Below are 26,897 nucleotides of genomic sequence, written 5' to 3'. Positions count from 1 at the left end.
CAAGCAAAACCTACACTTATTTTTGTGGGCTGTGAGCGTGAGCCTTGAGAGATGCAACCAAAAAATAAGCAGACAATAAATGCGATTACAACAAAATTAAGAGTAAAATAACTAGTGACATTTGCTTTTTTAGTTGGGTAAAACTTGATTCAGCGATGTGTACATTTATATTATAAAGAGGAAATGTTAAATTGTTTGTTTACATTTCCAAGTACAGGACTGATTTGAAAAAAGTATTTGAAGAATTATATTATACGTTATCCCTCATGAACAAAGGCTATGGAATATTTTCAAAAAACTTAGGGTATGAAATTACGAAAGTGTAACCTAAGGTGTGAAAAAGTCTAATGAAAATTACTAAATAGCGTACGCTGCGGACACCATTGACAGTAGAGGAAAGTGATATTCTACACTTTTATAAAAGACATAAATACCTAAAAAAACGAAAAGTCTATTTACCGAGAAAAGCTTTAAGCTATTCGACCGAATTAAAACGGGTGGAACCGCAAAGCATAGCTAGTTATTTATAAAGAAGTTCAATTTATACTAAGTGTCAACGCATGTACAAGGATTTCCTCAAACAATGGTTGTAATGTTAAGACAATGGGCGCTATGCGCACGTGCGTGCTATTGTATGCGCATATATGGCGTTTATAAGGTCATGTATCATTTGTAGAACCAACTTAATTAATATTAAAGTAAATTTTGAGTACAATTTAAGTGGAATGTGGAAATAACCACTTGGTAAAACGCATGCCATATTTAAAATTTTGGATAATGTACTATTGTGGATAACATACTATTTCTATTTGCATTTAATTACAATCTTGTTCTAGTCCAATCTAGATAGGTATCATATATATGTGTATTTAAGTAAAACAGCACATTGCCTATAGTAATACTAGTCAAGTAAATAAATAGCATCAATATTTTACGTCTCACTATTTCTCGTTTCAATAAACTCACATAAAATTTATCGGACGTATAAAGTAACCGAGAGAACGGGGCTTTAGTTACTAGAGAATTATTTACACTGAATTTGAGGACATTATTATGCAGAATGTAAATAATAAAACCTGAAGATAAGTGACAATTAATTCAGTCCAAGTAACTAATATAATTATCGCAAAATGCAAAATGCATTATTATAAATATCTAGTGATACCTAGGTAATATATGTTTTATTGGAGTGCACAGTGGTACTATAACGTGTTTCGAGCGATTCTTGATTGTATAATGGCTTTAACTCGTGCCCAGATTGCGTGGGCGACCCTCTGTCATCGTCTTGAACGAGCTTATATTGTTCAAATCACGGCTATCATTGGAGACACTTAGCGGGTTTTTATAATAAACGATAAGTAAACTCAGCAGCTATCACTTAGCTTAATAAACTGTTTTGCCGGGAATCATAGGCCGAATCAGCCGTAGTTGTATAAATGTAAGTAGTATCACATAGTTACATTATCTATATTATGAAATAATTTACGTAAATAAAGTAATCCTACAACATATATTAACATAATAAAAGCCATTACTAACCTTAAAATATACTAAAATATATTACAAAATAAAATATATTCGTAAAAATATATTATAAAATGTTTTCCTATTTTTCTCAAGTTCTGAAATAAATAATTTCAGTTCAGAATATAAATATAAATACCTGTAACGAACGTGACTAATAAAATGTAATTGACTTAATAGCGACTACCGCAGGATTATAATGGTTTGCACCTGCCATGAGGCATAGACTTCCGCCTCTGTTAAGATACCTAACTACCTTTTTGGTTCAAAATTAATTGTAATCATTAGGAATTGAATATTAGGTGGTTAGGTTAGTCATAGGGCTTTGTATTAGCTCAACATTATAAGCGACTACAAACCCCATTACACTACACTACATTGGCTGGAGCACCTTTAGCGCATGCGTCAAAATCCGGTGGTCAAGGAGACTTAGCTAGTGGTAGGAGACCAGTAGGCTGGTCTAGGTTCCACTGGAGCAACAGTGGAGAAGCACCTGCTGCAACTGAAAGCCAGCAATTGGCGGGAGCCTCCCAACAAAAGCGCTGTAATATTTTCATTTTGGGGGCCTTTTTGGGTCACAGCGCCAGCAGAGTATGTAAGAAATGGGTGGGTGGTTGATATATAACCTACGAGAGGTTCCCCACAGATCTTCATCCAAGCATAAAATAATTCTCCATTTATCACTTCGTCACACCAGTTAGTGATGATAGTTGAGTAAATCCTTTTTTGAGGGTAGAACCGAGGTTCAATGAGATTAAGATGAGATTAATAAGGTTAACGTCCTCTTTGTGTCCTTATCTCCATTAAAAGGAGTTACATCACGCTTAAAATCAAGTGCGTCAATGAAAGTCCCATCATAAATATAAAAAGTCGTAAAATATTTTTTCACACCCGTAATAAGATTGAGCACATGCGCAGACGTCACTGACGGCGCCAGTTAGCATGTGGTGACCATGGAGCCGTCAAACAAAGTATTAAATGATATTTTGTTTAAACTTAGGAGCGTCTTATAAGGTATTTATTGATATTCAAATTACATAGGACTTGAATCCGTCAGCCGACTCAGAAAGCCGTCAGAATTACTAATTAGAAAAATCTAAGGAATTTCTAACATGCTCTTCTTAGGAACTAGAGTCGTATTTTTCTTTCTTATCCTACCTGTAGTTATATAATAGGTATAGTATCATAAGTTTCAGTAGCTTACTGGGCTTCATCAAAATATCCAAACATGTGTGGTAGGAAAACAGTTGACTGAATACATATGTATGTAATATCTCCCAAATTACAGAAGGTCCTCGACGCTTTTCTATGTAACTTCAGCGTGACTTTATATAGAATGTAAAGCATTACACGAAAAGAAGTACAGAAATTGCAACAAAATGGTGGAATTATTCTTGAAAGCTGCTAGTTACCGTAAGGCAGCAATTTAAGAATATTTGAGTAATTAGGAGTGTCGCATAATGCACTTTCATAATTACACAACCTCGGTGATAAAACGTCTTACATGCTCAACTAATAACACATTCTTCTGCACAAAGCTAGTTAACTCATACCTAAAATGCCTTTTATTAAGAATATTTGTGCGCATATTAAAAATGTACTTTTTTACTCAAATTACAGCGCTTTAAAAACCACATAATAACACGCATTTTTTTTTTGCAACAGACTATGAATAACAGTCCGTCTTAACTACTAAATAGTTCTCATTACATTTAGTGCTTAATTCCAAATTGCAATGTACCTTCGTGCAGACGTACCTATAAACAAAAATTAAAATTGTATAAGTTCTTTAACTCGTGGTTAGAGTTACGTAGATTGTTTATATATTGTTTCAGTTCAATATTAGATAAGATGTGTTTTACATTTTCTATATAAATATTTTAATTTAAAGCTTGCGAAAACATTTCACCAATAACATAGGAAAGTTTGGTACGATAAAGTTATTTGCGCAGACATTTGGCAAAATAAGACGTCTAATGAGCCTGGGAAATTGGAATGATAACAAAAAAAAACATGATAGGAGATAGCGATGATGCTTTCACGATATCACGCAACGTGGGAATGTGGATAAATTTATAGGAGCCCGAAGGCCATAAATTTTTTGATAAATTTTTTCGCACGAACGTTATGCAAATATATTTAATAAACGTAATACCGTGAGATTCTAGTATAAACCTACGTCAGCACGCTTAATTTAAATAGTTCAACAAACAACGTTAATATGAACTAATAGATCACATAGCCTTCGTTTTAATTATACTAATATTATCCAACAAGGATACATTTAGCACTTAAATTTAGTTCTAAGTTCTTTACTAACTCAAAACCTTCCCGATTTATTTTTGTCAACGAGAGGTTTATTTTTATTTTCCTTATAGTCAAAGATAGAGATAAATACAGAATGTTTGTAAATATGTGAACCTATTCAGTTTATGATATGACCTGACAGTATTCACAATATTTAACATGTCAATATTCCGTCAATATGTCAAACATCTCACCTTATACCTGATAAGATTGCGTGTGAATTGACACACTAAAACTTTATTAAAAAAAACCTTACTCTGAGGAACTAAAGGGAAATTTACAGCTATGGTACTGCTAAAAATGTTTCCAAAAATATTTATTCCAATAATTAATTTACACGATACTAATCATAATGTTTGAAGGTTTACGATTGGGCTATAGGATACAAGACGTGAAAAACTAAGTTTTAAGTCCTTTGCATAATCTGTTACACAATGTTTAAATTAAGGATACGGTTTTATATAATGAAATCTCATCAACATATAAAAATATTATAAACTCTGTAAGTGTATTACGTTAATAAAAAAAAGTATTTAAATATCAATGCATATTCAGTACCAACCTTGTTTAAGACCAGTGTAACATAAATTAGATTTGCTTTGAATATAGTTCACCTTGTATAAACAACTTTCATTACGATAACGAATATAAACAGTCGTATTAGTTTATGCAGTAGATATTATCAAACATAGGTATTAAATAACGCTTAATATACAGTATGCATATTTATACAACTATACTTGTTATGACGGAAGTTTATATTAAGAAATTTGTTAGGCTAAATAAAGTCTATGCTAGGCTAAAAAAACCAAGATTTATTCTATAAAATTCAGTTATAATTAGTTTACATGCGACTTCAATGGAACCTTTAATAATTTTGTTTAAATAGACTATGAAAAAAAACTCTATTGAAGTTAAACACAAAAGAGCACCACACAACAACCCCAAGTCTTCATTAACCGCTGCCTTCGTCAAATCCTTGAAATATTCTGGCCCGAGAGAATCTCCAATCATCAGCTATGGGAGCTATGCAATGAGGCGCCAATTGACAGGTCTATAACGCTGTAAGTATCATGGGTGGGCGAAACGTGGGTCAAACGCTTCGGAGAGATCCAAGTTACATTGCCAAGCAAGCCCTCGACTGGAATCCTCAAGGCAAAAGGAAACGTGGCCGTCCAAAACAAACCTGGCAACAAAGCATCATTGGAGAGGCGAAGGAAGCTGGAATGACGTGGAGTGAAGTTAAGAAAGCTGCCCAGGAGGAGCTGCTGGTTTTATACGCTGGATGCCCCTTGGACCACTTGGGGGAGATAGGACTTTAAGTCAAGTAATCAAAGTAAAAAACAACTTGCTATAATTTATAATATAAAAACTCAAAGAATGAAGTTACATAATGAATAACTCCCTAACCAAATCGAAGGTAATTAATATTGTTTATCGAACCCAGATTTTTGTATAACAAAACGGCAGTATAAATAAACAAAAGTTTACAACTGAATCCCGCATGTTCACACGACTTACGCATGCGTGAGAAAGAATAGTGCGGTTTGTGAACTGAATATTAACTATTTCACTTGTAATTTCATTGGCCTACATTTGTATATTCTCAGGCCAGGGTTTGGAACATATGACATTATGTAGATAGAACCTATACCTTTTTTGTATTTTATTTTATCCTGTAGTAGAAGAAAGACAATGTAATAGACTGGCAATCTTCACATAAATATTAATATACCGAAAATTCGAGTTGTGATGGCGACACTGACAAGCAGAAATTAATATCATTTAATCTAAGGAAAAATTCATTCATTTCAATCTAGAGTAAATAAGATTTTATAAATATCATATGTCGGATCCAAATCATGAAATCTTTAATAGGTATCGGTAGATAGTATTCAAACAAATCAGTATTTATAGTGTTCAGCCATAATCAATATCACACACTACTTGCTACTAGATTTTCAGCAACAAATTCTTGATGAAAGAGTAGGGGAAAGGAGAGGCATAACTACACAACAAAAACACGACAAAAAATGGTATTTTTTATAAACTTTACAAAGACAAAAACTTGTGTCTATTGAATTTCCTATTAAAGTTCTCCTTGTCCTTAATAGCAAGTAACCAGGTATGTGATGCACAAGTTCGGACATGAACCTGTGCATCGCATTGTTCATGTCAACTTGTTTCCATATTGTTTGCATTTATGGGTCTAAAAAATTTGCATTCAAATACACACATATTTCTTGTCAACTAATTACTATAGATATATGCAATGTGAAATCTAAAAATAAAGCAAATTTCAAAACCAATGAACGAAATACTGAAACTATCTGAATTAATTCCATAAATAAAGTGTTCGGTATACCATCAGCACATATTGTATAGTTGAAATATAATTAATACGTTTTCGCTTATAAAAGACATCAACGCAACTCACTATTTATAAGTTATAACATTGCTAACAAGTTTTTAATCCGTTGAAACAACGGTTCATATTGTAGGTGGATTATACTTAATTAAATTTAATGCGGCTTTAGTGAAACGGTCATAACTCACGGCCTTTCTAATCTCAACAAAAACTGTCACGTTTAAAGGTTGAGTGAAATAACAAGAATTTTATTTTCTTTTTGCTTAATTAAAATAAATGTATTAGTTAAGGTGTAAACTAAGATATGCTTTCGACAGAAAATATTTAGTAATTAATTTTGCTATTATTGTGTTAAAAACTTAATTCTAATGCAATATAAATGTCCTTCATAAATAATTTAAAGCTCTTTATAAAATATATATTTGTACGCAATCTATAATTTTCCAGCATTTTAGTAATTCATACCATATATTCAGTTCACTTATACCTTGATTTAGTCTTGTTAGAAGCCGCGAGCAACTCTAATATAGACTATATCCAGGTTTAATGAACCAGAGCTTACAAAGCATTCACCATTGCCATGTCGAAGTAAAAGTTACCGGCCGCTACAACAATAGCTGTGTTGCCGGCGGACTTGGCCATTCTAACTACATATACATATAACAATCTAAATTGCGCAAATCGGCCCAAAGAAAGTTGATACTGGCTAAAACATTTTTAAAAGACAATTTCTTGATATTATCTTCGTTGGTAAAAAAACTGAATAATAAGTCTTTCATGGATTTGTCGAAAAAAAAACATAGTCTTCCATCAAAATTTATGCATGGGTATGATTAATATTTTTATTTATTTATGAATAAACTTCATGTCATTTTTTCTGGCAACCTTAATTTGCCGTATGTTTTCTTAAATTGCCCTTTATCAGTATCAACTTTCATTGGCCAGACTATACACGTTATATTTTCCGCATTGAGGTTGCGTGCCGCGTGCCCCGCGGCTACTGACAATTTATAGCGCACTGGAACCACGAGACACGAGTACTTATTTAACGGATCTCTGAAACCTGCGCCGGCGGCTATCGCGAATGCAGATAAAAAAACCTCGCCTTTATTGGACAAAATTGTCCTCAGTAATTATCGGAATATTTATTTTGCATTTGGAATGGGCTACGATTTAAATGTAACCAAATTCGTTATTTAAATGCTGTCTATATTGGGAGATTGTTTTTGCCGAGGTCGATTTGAATAGTATTATAGAGGTGTCCAGTGTCGAGCAATACCTTACATAGCACGTGCGGTTGTATCGAATGACCTGGCAATGCAATGACGAATACGTTGCTTAACGACTTCACATTAAGTTCCAGCTTATAAAAACTATTTTCTTGAGAGTATGTTGTTCCATACAAACATAACAACCAACAAAATAATGGTTTAGTATAAAACAAACAACTTGATTAAGGCTTAAATGTTTATTACTATCAAAACTTGATATTCAGCTCTCCCCCCCCCCCCCCTCCTCTTGTCTTCAAAAGAAAGCAAGGTTCTCTAAATTGTTTGTAAGTACGAATTCTCGAAAATGCATTTCGTTTTCAAGCATAGACAAAGTGTAGGTAATATGTGTAAAAAAGTAAATAATTACTGTTGACGTAATCACCAATTAAGAAAATCAAAGAACTCCCCCTAGAGAGCTTATGTAATACTTGAATATAGCCCCATAGGGAAAAAATGCAACGTCTGACTAAGTGTACGGGAATTTAGTGTGCACATAATCTATTTGATTAATTAAGCCCCTTTATAGTTACTGCGTTATTATATAGTCTGTGGTCTATACAAGGAGTACAAGTAGGCCGTACTCCAGGGCAGACTGCTTTGTGCTTCAGGTTACCGGCCTCGGCACGCGCCAAGTTACAATCTGATTTATGAACTACTTTGCTCACGACGACTGTTTAAAACATATTCTATCCATATTAAGCCTTAGTTCTAATTTACTACTCCTTATTAGAATACTAATCAATTTTTGAGTGAATATATTGCTTTTTTTAAAATAAAGTGAAGTTTTTTTTGTTTTTAAGTATATTTTTTAAATGTGAACATACATTCTACATACTTGTGTTCTACTTATCATCCACCTGTCGTTACTATATACATTGTACTTATTATGAATCGCAGTTTTGGAAATAGATGTTGCATTATATGTTATCAAACAACTTACGAATAAAAATAACGTTTAATGAATTTAATAATTTTAAAAGAAATATTTGAACAAACACTTTAAATTGATATCTCGCTGTTAGTAATAATTCAGACATGTAATGGCCATGCCTACAATCTTAGAAGACAATTGATCTTTCTGACCTCCATCCACAATATATGATTGTCTTCACGATGATGGCTGCGTCAACACTTGTCTAAAATTGTCTTAGAAAAATACATTACTAAAAACTAAAACGATACCTAAATTGTACATTAAAATCATTCTTCTATGTGATTTGTGAAGCTTTCAAATTGTTATCTGACTCACTTGGTATCTAAAAAGTCAAATGTTGATGAATGTTAAACGATTCTCCGTGATAGCAAAAGAAATCTTTCTTAGAATTGAATGCAAAATCGTCCTATTTTTCTTGAGCTTTATTCGCGCTCGATATGGAAAAGACACCAATTAGAGTTTTGCGAATACCGAAGCTCTTAAATCAAAGATGACGTTTGATCATCGAATATGGTACGAAAAAACATTCATTCGAAGTCACCGGTGTGTCATATAATAGCGGCTCATTAGTGAATATTCTTTGAAATTTAAAGTGGTCACTAATGTATAGATTGGGAGAGCTATTTAAGAAATATATATATATATATATATATATATATTTATTATTATAATTTACATAATTACATCGAGAAAGAGACTGAAACAAATTACAATTTACTTTTATTCTATTTATAATTGCACTCTGCTTAATTAATAATACAATGAAAGAAAACAATTTTTTTACCGGATTAAAGCTATTTGTATTATTATAAACTTATAATTATATTATTAACTTATGTAATACAATATTAGGATTTTTGGTCGTAAGTTGTCAGATATTTTTTTATGAATATTTTTCGATTATTAGAACATTTTTCGCAATAATATTGTATCTACAAAAAGTAACTATTTATATGGAATATAAATACGATTCTTAAAACGTAAAATCCCAGCACTCAGGATGATTATAATTGTAGAAATAAAGACCCGAATGGAACACACGAAAGCTATAATTTTTTATTGCATCTAAAATATTACCATATCATTTCTCATTTGTAAATGTCAATATTGAAATACAATAGCGTCATATAATATAATTTATATACAATAATATATCTGGTTTATGAATATATTTTCCATTATTGCTCTGGCAATTTAAAATTTATGACTCGTCGTCAAAACCCGTCACGAATTGGCTAGTTTGAAAGTATTGATATGTTCGAAATTCGAATTGGTGTTACACTGTGCATGTCCTTGTGACATTTGAAGAATGTGTATTATATTTCAGTGGAACGGTAATGACCGCAGCCTAACCAGTATAAATATTTATTATTGCTTTCTATTACATCGAAGATAACCTTTGGTTCTTCAATAAAGTCTTTATGTTAAATTGCTAAAACGAAAATATCGTGTCGCAAAAGTTTTGGTACTTTTTACAAAATACTTATCCATCATTAACATAAGTTCTATAGAATAAAACCATTATTTTTTGCGAAACAAATTTTACCGATTACATTTTGTAAATATATTACATTATATTATATAAATCAGCTGAACATAACAATATTAAAATTCACAGTGAATGTAAAAATGAATTGACATTTCAACAACTTTTTAGATATGCACACTTAGTTTTCGTAAAGAAAAGCCTGTTAGAGCTTTCAAAAACGAAATGTAATTTGACCCGTTGTAGCAAAATTCTTGATACTATAATGTTTTTGTCTTGTTTAATGTATCTTTTGTTCGTATCACGTACTTGGCGATAAGTTATAAACCCAAACAGTCTTTTGTTTGCCTTCGCCGTATCAAATCTGCACCGTCCTATTCAAATATTTGGTTATAAGAAAATCGATACCGTATATATAAGTATCAAAAAGTCGCCACTCATAATATTTATTTAGTTATATTGTTATAGCTCCGAAATTTATGACAGTGATTTTTATCTTATCTCTGCTATGCTATTTTTAATCAGTATTATGAAGAGAAATTAATTTTATTAATGAGTTTTTATATAAGCGTTGTACCCACTTTAATAGTTTTTCGTGTACCAACATGAAACTAACACAAAAACTTAAACAACCTCATTGGACTCTTTTTACTAACTTTCCTTTGAAATTGTGTTTGTGCTGTTAGAATGAGAGATATTTCATCTCAGAAACATAAACACTGTGCTACCTAATTTACGAAAATTTTAATTTCAGAAAACATTTGAAATATTACGAAGACCAGACCAGACCTAATAATGGCCATATAGGTATGTAGATCAAGGTAGAAAGGTTACGTCTACGAGACAACTGTATGTCATATCCCTATAATTAAAGGCATACAGTGGGCTATTACCTGTTGACATTTCTAGCTACTTGGAATGTGTATTGTGTATTTAAGTGTGGCTTCGTGTCAAACATATTGGTGCGGGCAGTGATACTTAGATTTACCTGTTTACACTATTCATTAGCTCGTCCCGCCTACACGATACGTAAGAAATATATACATAACTAGCTGTGCTCCGTTCACCACTGATTCGGTCATAACACGATGTTCTATAGCATTTTCTCGGTAAATAAACTTTTAAATGCAAAAAGAATATTTTTTTGTTACACGTAACGTGTCGCGTTTTTTTTTGGAAATATTGATGTCTTCTATAAAACTGAAGGACATAACTTTGCTGTATTGAGAATAGTTTCACCCGTAGACGATATAGGAATCTTCATTAACCTTTTTCACACTTTACGTTACACTTTCGTAATTTCATACAGAACTGTGAATCAATTTTTCCTGTAATTTTAGAGCCTATTAAATGCAAACCAACCATAAAAAATTCCTCATTATCAGTATGAATAATTTCCGTTTTATTTGAATATGGCTAAAAGATTATTAAAATGTTGTTACTTCAAAGAATTTTTACTCGTCAGATGGGTATAAGCATTTCTTTGTTCGAACAATGATGGCGTACTATGTATGAGCGAATTCATTTTTTGCAAAGGATACGTGCCCAAACACTCGGGTAATGTAATTTTGACTTTAATTAAGACATTACACGCACCGTAATGACAAGTTATTTTTAATTGTAATTTTAACGATTGTCCAGTGTAGTGGCCAAGCGTGTCTCGTGACCACGCGTTCAATGCACCGGCACATTTTAAAATAACGTTTTTAACTGTAGCTTGTAAGACAAAAATCGACAACGTGTATAAAACTGATCACCCAAATCGATAAATATGTAAAAAATAAATATTCGAGCATTCGGGGCTTCATACGACAATCTTATTCACAATTATTTCGTGTATTACATATATAATTCCATGATTAACAAAAAACTGTCCTCGCAAGCAACACGCAACGCCAACTTTCTCTTGGAGAACTACAATCAAGTCACGTGGGACCCGTAATCGTCCAAAATCACCTAAGAGCCGGTCGTGAACAATATCCGTTCTTAATGACAGCTGTCATTAATCGACGATATTATTTATCTAGGATTTTACCCTATCGTACGATCGACACGTTGATATAAAAATATTATAGTTTTATAATTAGAGTTATAATTAAATCTTCAAGTTTAATGCTAGACCTTTTTGTTTATGAAGTCTGTTAACCTAATTGTTTATAAAGACAAATGAATACCCAAATATCTGCCCTATCAGCCATAGATTTACTTATTTATTTATTTACAAATAATTTATACCGTATATACATAAACAAAAAAATGATAGAATTGGCAAAAATGTGGTATATTGATGATCTAGTCACTAGGACAGAAAAAAGGAAGTAATAGTTTAATACACACCAAACCACGCCCGAGTAAAATGCACTCTTGAGGGCGCAGCTTTTCAAATATACACAAGAAATAACTTTACATATTATCTACCCGATATGTATCGAAGGTGCGAACTTTAGGGGTAAGTATACATGAGGCGTGAACGCTAAATCGCGGCTCAAATACGGAGGTGTGAAAAGCCTGTGATCGTTTTATTTTAAACTGACCGGTTCTTAAAAGCTACTAAATCTTAAGTGTGATTTATGCTTTATTACTATTATATCACAACTTTCCTTAATGCCACACTTTCGGCTTGCATCAGCTTTAAAATATTTAAAAATTTAAATTAAGAATAAACGTATAAACAACTTGTTGTACTTATGTTATCTTCTGGAATAAATATTACCTATTAATATTCAATACCATACTTTTCCGTGCATACAAATCTTGACAGTTAAGTAGCGTCTATTAACACTTAATGCAATGATAACTAAACGTATGCTCTGATATTATCTTAATAGAAATTTTTAAATGCTTCTTTAGTATTGCTATTATGTCATAAAATAAACTGTATAATCTTTAAATTTAATAAGAAAATTTTGCAGTAAACAAGATCGTTATAAACATTTATAATCCTTGATTGTTTATAGTAATAAAACTAATGTAAGAAGATGGTGGAGGGTATTAAAAATTTTACTCCGCAAGAACAAGATGATGCGAAAAATAAAATCAAGAAACTAATTATTATTTTTACCTTTGATATTTTCATATGGCAATTATTAAGTTTAAATATTACTATTAGTATCGGAACGTATCTGGGCGCAAAGAGGAAGCGCATGTCCAAATGGAAAACTTTCAAGAAAAGAGCGTACAAATTCTTAAAAGGCCGGCAACGCACTCCCGAGGCCTCTGGCATTGAGAGTGTCCATGGGCGGCGGTATCACTTAATATCAGGAGAGCCTACTACCCGTTTGCCTCCTGTTCTATAAAAAAAAAGAAATAAAACCCCCAAACAACGCTTGCGCATCTAACGAACCTTTCCAACTTACGTACACGGAACTACAGAAACTGTTCATAAACCATAAAAAAACTGATCATTAAACCATAACTAAAGAGATAATATAGATGGTATCTGTGTTCAGAAGCTATAACATCTTAATTTGGGGCAAGTTGCAAAATTATTAAGCAGTGAATCCTTCCAGAATATATCAAATATCAGCGTGTGTCGATATTTCATTACACGGCGGACACAACTGTGCCCACTCAATTTGGACCACAGGAAGAGATTAAAAGTTACTGGACTGGCTAAACATTGTCAGGAAGACATTATGAGACCATAATTATCCATTGTTTAGCAAAGGTCTAAAAATATTTCTTTTGTAAGATAGTAATAATGTTTTCCAATGAATTTTGCCTTATTGCCTTTGGTATTGGTTTCGCCCCGCGAATATTGGAGTTTTCGGGAATTTAGTGCATTCATTAAAAACTTTCTATTTTTGACTAATTAATTTTATTTAAATTCGATATCAGTTCTATTAAAAAAACGGATTAAGATAACGAAGCTGCTAAAAATTATCGTAGTTTTTTAGTTAATTGGCTCGTTATGCAAACTGTATGTTGTTTTATGTGGCTGTCTCAGATGGATCAACGCATTTATAATCTAAATTTATCGTTTAAAATCTTCAACGGTCAATATAACCTCGAAAACTTGTATCTGTTTACCTTTATGGCATTCTGTAGTCTTGATAACGCATGGAAATATGAACCTAAACCGGACATGGTGATCGTCATAACGCATATACCGCCATTTATACTGTACTCTTTATGAATGGATAATGACAATGTTCCGAGGAGTTGGTTTAATATCTGCAGTTAAGTTTTATCATCGGACATCCATCCTCTCGTGTCACAACTAAGCGTTATTTAAGGCACTGAAGTATATCCGAACCAATTCGAGTTGGGGTCTTTCAAGAAAACAGCGCACCAATTATTAAAAGGCCGGCAACGCACTCGCGAGCCCTCTGTTATTGAGAGTATCCTTGGGCGGTATAATGTGCGGCTGGTTTATTTAAAAAAAAATAATGGTATACTTAATACTACAGATTTAAGAATATAAATCAAAATTATTCAAAGACAAACTATGAGTATTAAAAAAAACAGTATTGAAGACTCGAATTAAAGAATCGGGAAAGTTTTGAAAGTGAGAGTCCCGACAAAAGGGATGAAGCTAAGGCGACGTAGACGAAAAAAGGTTATATGATACGCTTAGGTATTTCAAAGGGACGATTCGCTTTTTATACTCCTAATTTGAGCTTCGAACATCCATAGTACAAACACATAGAGAGTGAACCTCTGAAGAAATTGCATATTTTATTTTTTACTTGCCAAGATTGCGAGCCTTTAAATGGCTGAGCGGGCCCTCGGGCGAGTGCCATTTGCAATCGGTTATGGAACGACCCGCTCTTTTTGCATTATAATCGGTCGTCTCCAGACCACTAAGTCCTTTTTTAACATATCCCGATAAGCGATTGTGAAAGAGGTTTTATATTAAAAAATGTTGATCCAACGGTTCGTACTCAGAAACTAATAGTGTAAGTAATTATGGCGGTAATATAGCCGGAGTATATCGGGTCCTTTTGTTTGCTTATTGATCGCTTTTGCCTCTAGACGTATGATGGATGACAAGAAGGCAATCAAGCCGGCGGTTTGTGCATCGGACGATGCGCTGGCGCATCAAGTTACACTCATGCCTCATTAGTGATGCATATTAAGTAAATAATGTGAAGGAAAATATATAAGATTTATGTCTTACTAAGAAATGTATGATATAAATCAGCATATTTATGCCTTTTGAGCATTTTTTTTTACTTGATTCAAACAATAGACATTTTTAACTTATTAATTCACAGCATGGTTCCGGAAAGGGTTGGTGCCTACAAACTATTAATATAGATTTTGTTGAATTAATAACAGTGACGAACAGATTGAGGCGCATTAAAATGCAGCTCGTGCGACCGCCTGCGCCCGCGCATCTAATAACCGCTTAGACCTTATACATTATTCAACGAGTCCCCCTTATCTGGCATACCAAATTTTTCGCCGAAATCTCTATTTTAGAAAATTTCTACCTCTCTTATACACTTTGCTAATATTCATTTTTTTATTTCAAACTGAGCAGGTTATTTATTATAGGGACTTGCGTTGCGTTTACAAACACTAATATTATAAAGAGGAAAGATTGGTATTTATTGTATGTTTGTAACGAATAATCTCAAATTCTTTCGGACTAATTTCAAAAATACATTCACTGTTAGAAAACAATCTCTGAGTAACATATGGTATATCTATTTTCAATACAACACACTATACACTGAAATTATAAATTGCGTTATAAAATTTATAGTGAAGTCATAGAATGTAAGCATTAATTACGGGCCAGTGGCCCACCTCAATCCACTGTAATTAGCACCGATATAACGATAGCCGTCTCCGAGAACGAATTGAAAAAATAAACACCCAATACACAAAGAACGCCTTCATCTGACCTGCCGATACAATGCCGTCCTACATTTACTGTTAATTGCTGACGTTTCATTCAAAGAATCTTTAACTATTTCAACTTTCATATATTAAAATATACAACCTTTTTGGTTCTGGGCTTCAGATTTCTATATCTGTTTCATGATCATTTGTTAATCTAATAGGCAAGTCTGTGATCAGCCGTGTGTGTCTGAGGCACGCCGTCGACTTGGGTCTAAGGCAAGCCGGTTTCCTAACGATGATTGCTTTACCGTTGGAGCGAATGTTAAATGCGCACATAGAAAGAAAGTGCATTGGTGCACAGCCGGGGATCGAACCTACGACCTCATGGATGAGAGTCGCACCCTAAATTCAATAGACCAACACTGCTCCTTCATATATTAGGCTCATAAATTTAAGTCGTACAATTCAATAGCTTCTTATGTAATTACCGATAGAAATGTTTGTACGTGTTGCGACGGTAAATTGTCCAATGTTTTACTTTCAAAACTATTACAATATCGTGATCGATGCAAATAAAGCTCTTTCAATCCCCTTAATTAAGAAGTAGGTCAAAATCGTTACTATTAATCAACGACAAAAAAGTCATAAATTACATGTGTCGGGTTGGTACATATTACATTCTTGTTTTAAGTGAATCATGTGTTTATGTATTGAGTTACCCCTTTCTGTTGACTAGACATTTAATCTTTGATTACGCTTCAAGTACATAATAAAAATACTTGCAGTCATAAGATACGTACGGTAATAACTATTTCGAGTACCTTGGGAATATTTTCATGCATGGGAGACATATGAACTTAATTATACATATATGTACTAATATTATAAAGAGGATAGTATTTACTTTTTGTTTGTATTGAATAGGCTCCGGAACTACAGGACCGATTTGAAAAAATCTAGAATACAACCTGATGAACTAAATATAAAAGTTCTGAATAAATTAACGATATTCGTAGTAACAAGATGTGAAAAAGATCAATAAGTATCGCTGTATCGCGTACGCTGCGATAACTATTGACAATAGAGCGAAGTCATGTACTACAATTTTAAAGAAGCCATCAGTATTTAGAAAAAAAATCGTCTCTTTACCGAGAAAAGCTTTAGGCTTTAGAACTTACGACCGAATAATTGCGGGTGGAACCTTAGTGCACAGCTAGTATTTTATAAAAGGCATTCGTCGAACAACGCAAAAGGTGATCTATTTGAAGTTTTAAGTATGCACACACAATCCAATGTTTGATCTTAAAGACCAATTCTAAAGACTGCAGTATACATATAAGTATATTACGGCAGATTCAACAAGCTCAATAGACTGAGGCAAGCGTCTCAACGGAACACGTGTCGTTGATTGGCCCCAATTGGCGAACGAATAAAAACAATCGTTGCTTAAAAATAACCGTGATTTCATACAACATGTGATGAATGTTTTCAGTTAGAGGAACCGGAGCGTGGTGTTCCCAGGCTCATCCCATGTGAAATGTCCTGACGCCACGATCCCATCGCCGAATCGGTATGATGATAGTGAAAACATATGGTGAATGAGGAAATTCTTCCGGCAGATACTAGGTATAGAAAGAATTGTATATTATGAATATCCTAGTGATAATGACATCCTTATTTGCGGTTTTGTATGTAGGTCACTCTAAAATATTAATCGCAAAAAATTCTCATGGCATATTTTTATCTTTTAATTGCCGCATGACGTTATGCGTACACCACTTCCGTTGTAAGTTTCGATAAAGATGATAGTAAAAAATTAATTGCACACGCAAATTAACTTTAAATTTGGAAATAATAGCTTTGAATACGTTATCAAAACTATTGAGCTATTCATCAATCAAATTCTAATTTTAAACGCGGCACGAGAAGAAACGTTTTTATAACACAGGCGATTTATAAAAAAACATATCATTTATCAAATAAAAGGGCTAGTCATGATGTCAATTGTCAACATTCATCGCGTCGTCTATTATCTATTGGAGGCCATTGCATAGACCTATTGTTGAGTCGGGACTAATGCACTTTCTTATATCGGCGCCAAGAGATTTAATACTTTTCAAACAAATTCTCTTTACCATTTTTTCACACTGCGCATATCGCTTCGTCTTACGCATTTATAATGAGTAAAGCATTTACATGCAAATGTCACTTTATTTTAATGAAATATTCTATAACCAAATCAACTACTATAGGTATTACATTTTTTTATAGAAAGCGGTTCTAATAGTTGTTTTATATAGATATTCTGCGAGCCATAGAACTCAATTGGAAAGCGGAATAATATTTAGACAAATTATTCCGCTTTACGTGATATATTTTTTTATTTATAAATGTTCGAATATTAAAATTTAAGAACAATCGTATTTTGCGGTACGGTATCATTTGTTCTAGGAAACATTAACAAGAAATAACTGTTCCTGCTTAAGCAACATCCGTTTACATAATAAAACTAACTAGAAAAGTGCAAATGCTCGTATACTTATCCATCACTCCTTATTTAGGTGAGACCAGTTTGTATAAATATGTTAAGAGTCACCATTACTAAACAGATACGCAGAGCCATCCTTCTATGGAATCATTACGATAACGCATGACTATGCGCAGATTTACTAGCAGGAATGTATATGAGCCAAGGACCTTACAACACCGCTTTTTTAAATAAGAAAGCTTCATAAGCACAACGTTCATACATAAGTTTATTAACCCGAGGGCTTTATAAAAAAGCTATACTGAAGGCACTAAAACGCACAACGCGAACACTAAATATTTCTGGCACAGATTATGAATATTAGACTAACAGATTCTTGTCACGAGTACCATAAATAAATAGTTCCTTTATGTATAAAGTTTGTAATGAAATTGTTTCTTGACCTTATTGGTGCTCACACACCTCTGGGATTCCTATTATAACTGTTACGTGATTTGTGTGCCTACCGACCCTAAACAATTATTGTTTTGTAGGTAATCGAAGCCTGCATACGTATTTTTATTTAGTATTAAGAAACGATTTATTAGACGAACGACCTTCTACGGACTGGGTGATTGGCAGGAGAGGATAAAAGAAAAGAAGTCTGTGGACAATTTAGGCTTATCAATCAGTGAATGCATGTCGTGCGAACGCGTTATAATAGGAGGATATTATAATAAACAGCTCCCCTCCGTATCCCTCCCTAATAAATATTAATGTATGAACTTGAAGTCCCACAATGCATTGAGGATGATGCTGGTACATTGACACTCGATTTGTTTTTTTACCTCGATTTTATCTTTGAATATATTTCGTTAGCGATTTGCTTGAGTTCATCACAAAATCACAAGATGAAATTTTACTTTTACATATACATTAACTTTACCGCAAATAAAGTTTTAGTTTTTGTCTATTGTAAATAAAAAATATTTAGATCCACAAACGACTTAGCGGGAACTTTTACTTCCGTATGTCAAAAGCGAATACGTTTTTGACAAGCCTGAGAGTAACCAATAGTACTCGGAATCATATTTAAACTCACAAAGCTCAAACAATTGATACAATAAATATATGCTTTTGTGTATTATATAATTTGTGTAGTATATATGTATATTTTTTACCTCGATTTTATCTTTGAATATATTTCGTTAGCGATTTGCTTGAGTTCGTCACAAAATCACAACATTAAATTTAACTTTTACATATACAATAACTTTACCGCAAATAAAGTTTTAGTTTTTCTCTATCGTAGTTAAAAAATATTTAGATTCACAAACGACTTAGCGGGAACTATTACTTCCGTATGTCAAAAGCGTATACGTTTTTGACAAGCCTAAGAGTAACCAATAGTACTAGGAATCATAGTTAAACTCACAAAGCTCAAACAATTGATACAATAAATGTATTGAATTAAACAATGGTTGCACCCCAAAAAGGGTCATGTGAGGGTGGACGTAACATTTTTCCCACGGGTTTCCCTACCCCACTGGGAAATACTTGTTGATTTTGTTACGCATTCACCCCTATTTAACATTTCCGGAGAGTATTAGATAATTACTTTTATTATAATGACAAACATGACGTCATAAAGATGAGCTCGAAGACTGCAGAACTATTATAAGGAAAAGTTTTTTATATTTTCTCAATATATTATGAATGCAAATGTGTATAGGGAGTAGATTGAGCTAAAATAATAACACACATTTTAATACAACACACATACAAGTATAACGTATATAACAATAGTCGTTTTGAAAAGTATTGTTATGTTGTTATTGCGATTATTAATTTAGGCATTCGCTGATTAGAAATAGTTTTTTTGTAAAATGCCAATAATGTTATCTACTATATATAAAGCACGTTTACAGGCTGACAAGAGAACGAATGTTACTATTGAGACGATAAGTTCTACATCTAACAGATTCTAGGATTCATTTATTTCGAAATAAAATTGAAATCTAGTCTTAAACGTAGTAGCAATTTTTACCTATATCGTTGTAACTCAACTACATTGTACTAACTCATGCGTATATATCATGTCTCTTAATATTAGTAAATCTGTAGTAATATTATAAAGATGAAAGTTTGTAACGAAAACTCAAAACCTAGTAAATTTTGATTTTTTATTACAAGTTTACCATTACTCAGGGAGAGTAAAATCGGTTATAATCAAAAAGATTAAGAAAGTGTCGAGCCGCACGAAGCCATGAGGGCTTAATTATATAAAAACTGTCAGACGCAACATTGTTAAAACATCGACACGAACATTACTTTCATTCTGAATTCGATTAGCCCACTTTGTGCAAATTGAATATTCAGTCATAGAATGTCAATGAGGCAAAAAACTATTGGTGAAAATAAAACCACATCAATTTAATGCCAATTTTGATCACGCAGACAGGCATTAGCAAATTGCAGCGAGAATGACTTGTATCGCCTGAGGTCGGGATCGTAATGGAAATTCTTGAAATCATTTCGAATTTTACGGCGACTTTAAATATGGTAATCAAAAGTTTATTTTTGAAAACTTTAATTGGAATTCTACATTTAAATTATTAATTTTACAAAATTACCGGTCTGATCTTTTTTCTAGCTGCCAAATGAATAGGTATTTCTAATTGTTAAATACGGCACAAACATAAAATAGTCGTAGTCGAATAAAACAATAATAAATAATTCCTAAACTACGATTGTATTCTTAATATTATGTATTTTGTAACAAAACAATGTTACATGTGGTTATGCTAAAGACTCCAGGTAGTAAACAATTCTTAAAAGGGTTTAAATTTCTTTAGTCTATTAAGAAGGATTAACTCTTAAAATATTTAATAAAGCATAATTCGATAGCTTTAGCTTCCACCTTCAACAAACACAAGAACAATACAAAGCCGTCACCCAAAACCAGATTAATGTTTTTAATACTCTTGATTGAATGTTTAAAGTTCCTATAATCCTTTTTTATTTAGTTCAGAACAGCATAAGTAGGTCTTACCTTGATATTTTTTATTAAATAATCCGACTAGAATATTTTAGAAACAGGCCATCAACAATAAAAACAATACAACAATTTTTTATATGGCAAAATATTATTATATTTTATTAAACAAAGGCGATTCGTCAGTAAATAATTAGATAAAAAATAATTTAATTTTTTTTAAATGGATAAGAACTTACCTTCCACTCCAATCACACTGGTCACCAATACTTCCCGCCTCCGCAAATTTCGTAAGAACCAAAACAAGAGTCCAAAATATTGTTTGAATATCCATTTTGATAAATTTCGAAATCTAAATCCTAATTGCTTAAATCCCGCCCACGTAAATATCACATCACTATATTATTATTGTCAAAACATACAAAGTAAAAGTTTTTCTAATAGTGGCCGCGTCAAAAATTGAGCGAACGTCACACCAGCCACGATATATACGGAAAACTAACATAGAATGGACGAATCCTATAGTTTAAAGTAAAAAATGAAATAAACTATCTCAGTTTCGTAGGAGCGAAAGAGACAGATTGTATTCAAGAAGTGTAGAAAAAGTATAACACGACATTGCTTACTCTCTCTTATCAACCAATAGTAATTGTTCAAAAAGGACTTTTATTTCTTATTCAACAAGGTTAATTTTGCTTCAAATGCTTTTAAATTGTAATTTAAGCTTTACTAAATGGCGGGAAAGATTTGTAAAGCTCTTTCGTTTATAATATGGGCTGACTGTTAACGCGAGATAAAGCCAAAAGCTTTGCATTTTCAATATCTAAATCGAGTTTAATGAGCTATCAATAAGCTTTCATTATGTGCGCTTACCGGTAATTAGCATAATTTGAGGCTTCCAAATCTTTGGTTTTGCCAGTCAACGAGCACGTCTTTAAAAAGGCGATTGAAATAAAAATACAATTATTATTTCAGAGATAAAATTGTTAAGCATGATAGCCAAAAATAATTAAGCACCGACCCATACTTTTTTAACCGTGACTCCGCATTTTTTTTAACATCGCTAAATAGCTTACGACCTTTTGGTCAAAGCTTACGCTTCTTATGCTAGTAATTTTGTATAAATGATGGTATTTTTTGCAGTTTTCTTATAATGGCTTGTTTAATGCTGTATCATTATATTCCATTTATTTTTACAAAGGATAGTAATTAATTTAGGTGCTTAAGAATGTAGTAAATATGAATTATATTGTTAGAAAATTGCAGATTATAATAATCTATATTATAAAGTTTTCTTCTTCGAAGTTATCATTACTAAAGGTCATAGCAACTTACTACTTACTATGACTTGCTGCTATCACTGCTCTATCCTCCGCTTTATAAGGGATGCTGAGACCCATAATTCTCTTCTCTAAGTCTAGATATAATCTGTCAAAAGGGTAGGCGATCGGCCACAACTTCTCCTGCCTACCATTTCGCTTACTTGCTCGACTCTGGTAAACAGTTCCGCCGTTCTCGTTTCGTTTCGTTTCATACAACGTGCGATCTGCGAACTGAGGTTGCTGATTTTGTTTTTTCCATTCTTCTCTACAAATATAGTATTTTATTTATTGACTACAACATATTTTGTAAAATGTATAAGATACAAAATATAAGAGAAGTGCTAGCTTAGTGGCTTCAGCGTGCGACTATCATCCCTGAAGGCGTCGGTTCCTTCCCCGGCTGTGCACCAATGGAGTCTCTATTTATGTGCGCATTAGCGTGAAGAAACCGAGTTGCCTTAGATCCAAAATGGAGGACACAGGACACAGGAGGCTGATTACATGCTTGCGTATTAGATTGATAGACATCATGAAACAGATACAGTAATCTGAAGCCCAGGCCTAACAAGACTTTAGCGCCTCTGTTATGATATACCAAATAAATAAAGTTACTAGGTATAATAAGTATTTTATGTAGTACAAAGTTAAGACTAAGTTTAGACCTGTAGAATAATAAGAATAACATAATTTACGCCATTAGATATATGAAATTTTTAAGTATAAAGTCCTTTTGTAAGTGGATTCATCGTGCAATGCTTGCTCTGAGATAACTAAATCAATAGAGCATGTTTGTTCGCCGGATAGATAACCGCTTTGTCGCCGACTTTGCTTGTATAAGCCCTGATTCGCTCCTTATCTTTCATTTGACCCGTGTCTAAGAATTTCATTCTTGTACCGTACCCCTTTATATAATACTTATATATTTGCTACTTAACGCTAGTTTAACGAGGTAATCAAATAATTAAACGCGAACATAATCTACATAATTTGGCGTTGCAACTACAGCTAAAGATTTAGTCTATGTATTTCCATCTATCATAACATATTAATTAATACAATAATCAAAACAAACGGCGATCATATGACCCGATCCTGGTGGAGATTGTGGGGCACAAGTCGTACAGGAAATTAGAGGAGAGGCGTTTCAGAAGTGGAACTCGACGGGCTGGAGCAACGACAACCAAAAAACCAATCCCCTTTTTGGTTACCATCTCGAGAACCGAAAACATAGGACGGAAGTGATTAATAAAAATTCGGAAATACGGAAATCCATTTCCATACAGTTTTTATCCGTCGATATTAATTACTAGTTACAACATAGGTATAGGGAGATATCGAAAATATTATTGCTTAAGCTAAAGAAGAAATACGTAATTATTAAATTTTCTATCACTACGAACTTTTAAGTCACAGGCATGCGTGATATATTAATAGGTAATAGAAGGTCTGCTCCATTTTTAGGCCGTGTAGCGTAATTGTCTCTTCAGATTCAGAAGCGAAACTAAGCATTAAGACTGACTTCTGTACAAAAAAAACGTTTACATACGCGAGCCATAGTTCAAGCAGTCTTGTTTCTGAATTTACCCTTACAGCCTTCCTCCAGTGATTGAACTCGAAAAGTGTTATTTCACAAAAAAAATTTTTTTTATATTTATGTACTTCTAGGAAAAGGAAGTTTTTGTGTACTCTATACTCGTAATTTCAGTTTATTTAATAACCTTCATTTCAAGATGTGGCTTGATGGTGATATGTCATGTCTAAATAATTAAAGAAAGTGATCAGGGAAAGACGCAAAACAAAACACAACTTGTGTCCCCTTACGTCATTGTTTGACGTCGTACTATTCATCGGAAATGACAAAGCTATGTGTATGAAGAAAAAATGTAAACTATTGGAACAATGGTTAGAAGTATAAAAACGGGTAATGCGATAGTTTGGTATTATTCTAATGATGTCAACTTGGGCTGTGATGATGGTGACAATTAATATTATTTTGGCTTACGAGCCATCTTCTATATCAAAGTGTCTTTGGCACAATAATTCATGTGAGTATTTATATTTTTAAGGGCAAGAGATACGAATATTCTAAAATGTCCTCATAATTCCATTATAATACTAATATGTAATAATTAGCAAGCATTCCCCTCAAGGGTTCTAATAGAACATTTTTTTTTTAAATCAAACAGACATAACTTTCCGCTTTATAATATTAATACAGATGAAGATAAATTATGTTTACACTCTTAGTTTGCGCGATTATTCATTTCAGGGTATGAATAAGTTACTATTAGCTAGTATGACTTATTAATTACCTATAAAATAAATAAGTAACTGATCGAAACGTCACATTATAGTTGTGTATTCAGGGCATCGATCTGTCGAGTGTTTTCTATTTAACTGAAGTATGAAGAGCCCTCAGACAATATACCATTAAATCAATTTAAAAAATGCATTTGGTACCAAATGATTGCTGTTAGATGCTCAAGTCTTTTCTAGGTTTTTTTTCATTTAGAGTACCTGCCGCGACGCATCCAAAATAATATATAACGTCTAAACCAATTAACGTTCTTTTTCTCTTCCTAGGTGTTGAAAATTGCCCAGAACATATGATGAAAAGAGTAAGTAACTGCACTGAATCTTTCTGGCCCGCACAGAAAACATGTAAGGATCCCGAAGAAATTCTCGTTGGGACAATGTGCGGATTTTCAAGGTGCGACTGTCCAGAACCAATGGTACTCGATACAGAAACAGGATACTGCTATGACGTAGATAACTGCCCAACAAAACATGGATTGGAAAAATAAATGTTACATTGAATAATTATAAGTTTATAGCAAGTTTGTGATAATAAAATTATTTAGAAATAACTATCTACAAAAAGCCTACAACGTTGCTTTAATGACAAATCCGATCCCGGTCCGGCCGAGTTTCAGTACCACGACTTATTTCAATTAGCGTTCCAGATAATTAGGTTCATAGACAATAGCATTATTTTAAACTTTACTGTATCTATAGTTACGGGCTGGCACTTGGCAGTTGTCAAATGATTATATCCTCTACCAAGTGTCAATGTCTTGCAAGGGTTTTGAGTAAATATTAAAGATCAAAATAGTTTCATAACCTAATATCAGGCTAACTTATTAAAACTTCCTTTATGATCAAAATAATAAATTTATCATTCGTTTAAAAAAATGTTGCGTGTGTTTTCAAAAAGCATTATTTTACAAAACCAATGTCGCTTATCTCAAAGATTAATACGAGAATTGGATGTAATAAAATGTGTACCAGTTCAAAATTGTTTTTCAAGACATTTTGCTAGTAAAGTGCAGGAAGATGTAAAATTTGAACGGATTTATTACGGTACCTTGACGCCACAAATTCGAGCTGTAAAGGTTTTTTCATTGTGTTCAAGTATAGCTGGTCTTATTGCTCAACCCATTTTAATCAAGGAGGCTTCAACAATCGGAAGCACTTCGTTATTAGTAGCTTTATGTTCTGTAGTGGGTTTCTTCACATTTGTTACTCCAATATTACTTCACATCATTACAAAGAAGTATGTCACAGAAATCCATTATGACGCAGACAAATCTTTATATAAAGCTACAACATACAGTTTTTTTCTAGTACCAAAAAAGGTAAGTTTCTCTATCAACATCAAAATTGAATATGTATTAATAAAAAAAGCAGTTTATTTTTTGAAGCTGAATATATTTTTAATAAATATTAAATATTTTAATGCAAAAATTACTAGATAATTTGTTTTTAGGTGGATTTCACACCAGATGATGTAGTAGTACCGGACATCCCCGGAATGTTCACAACAATGTTTGCTAAGGGCAAACCTTTATTTATTGAAGCCCGGCATTTCAATGACCCCCTAGATTACGCTAAGATCATGGGCTATGATAAACCATTAGACTTTAAACTAGGAGAAATGGATGACAGTGAAACTAAAAAGTAGATAATCTATTAGATTTAGGTATTAGAATATATTTTTTGTTTTTGCTTTTACATCTATCAATAATATAAGGTATAAAAGAAAAGAAGCATTTTCGTTCTTAAACACTTAATATTAGACTTAAGACTAACAGGTAAATGACCATATATTCTTTTTAATTTTAATAAAAAAAATGATTTACTAAAACCCCATATCTAATAGAATTTTCAAATTAAAATGCTTAACTGTTGGGAATCCCAATTTATAATTTAAAAAATACACAAAATTGTTTAATTGTTTTTATTAATATAATTATTTTATATACTTAAATTTAATAGGACCTTTTATTCTTTTGTTTGCGTGTAGTTTGAAAAGAAGAGTGAAATTTTAAGTCAGTTGTGTTTAGGAAAATATAGCAAATAACTTGACTAGATAAATTAAATAATGTCCATTTTACTTTAAAAAATTAAACTGGAATGATCTGCCTATTTTAAAT

At 32.7% G+C, this 26,897-nt stretch overlaps 2 protein-coding genes across 2 annotated transcripts in view; one reads left to right on the top strand and one right to left on the bottom strand.

Moving 5' to 3' along the window:
- Window positions 1-21,622, bottom strand: part of LOC123715624 (meteorin-like protein) — a 31,550-nt gene extending 9,928 nt beyond the window's left edge. Inside the window, exon 1 of the mRNA XM_045670802.1 lies at window positions 21,382-21,622. Coding sequence (XP_045526758.1) covers window positions 21,382-21,476 — 95 coding nt within the window. The 5' untranslated portion in view covers window positions 21,477-21,622. The remainder of the gene's footprint in view (window positions 1-21,381) is intronic.
- A 2,772-nt stretch (window positions 21,623-24,394) lies between these two features.
- LOC123715006 (transmembrane protein 70 homolog, mitochondrial) lies at window positions 24,395-26,675 on the top strand. The gene is made up of 3 exons (XM_045669764.1): window positions 24,395-24,509; window positions 25,048-26,099; window positions 26,231-26,675. The coding sequence occupies exons 2-3, from the start codon at window positions 25,656-25,658 to the stop codon at window positions 26,423-26,425; spliced, it is 639 nt and encodes a 212-aa protein (XP_045525720.1). The 5' UTR covers window positions 24,395-24,509; window positions 25,048-25,655; the 3' UTR covers window positions 26,426-26,675.
- The last annotated feature ends 222 nt before the right edge of the window (window positions 26,676-26,897 follow it).

The sequence above is a fragment of the Pieris brassicae genome, chromosome 10 (assembly GCF_905147105.1).
Source record: "Pieris brassicae chromosome 10, ilPieBrab1.1, whole genome shotgun sequence".
NCBI lineage: Eukaryota > Metazoa > Arthropoda > Insecta > Lepidoptera > Pieridae > Pieris > Pieris brassicae.
Note: the sequence above shows the minus strand (reverse complement) of the source record. Positions and strands in the feature narration are given on the sequence as shown.

Coding starts and splice junctions, on each gene's coding strand:
- LOC123715006 (XM_045669764.1), top strand. CDS start 25,656: ATGTTGCGTGTGTTTTCAAAAAGCATTATTTTACAAAACCAATGTCGC. Junction 26,100..26,230: donor TTTTTCTAGTACCAAAAAAG/GTAAGTTTCTCT, acceptor ATTTGTTTTTAG/GTGGATTTCACACCAGATGA.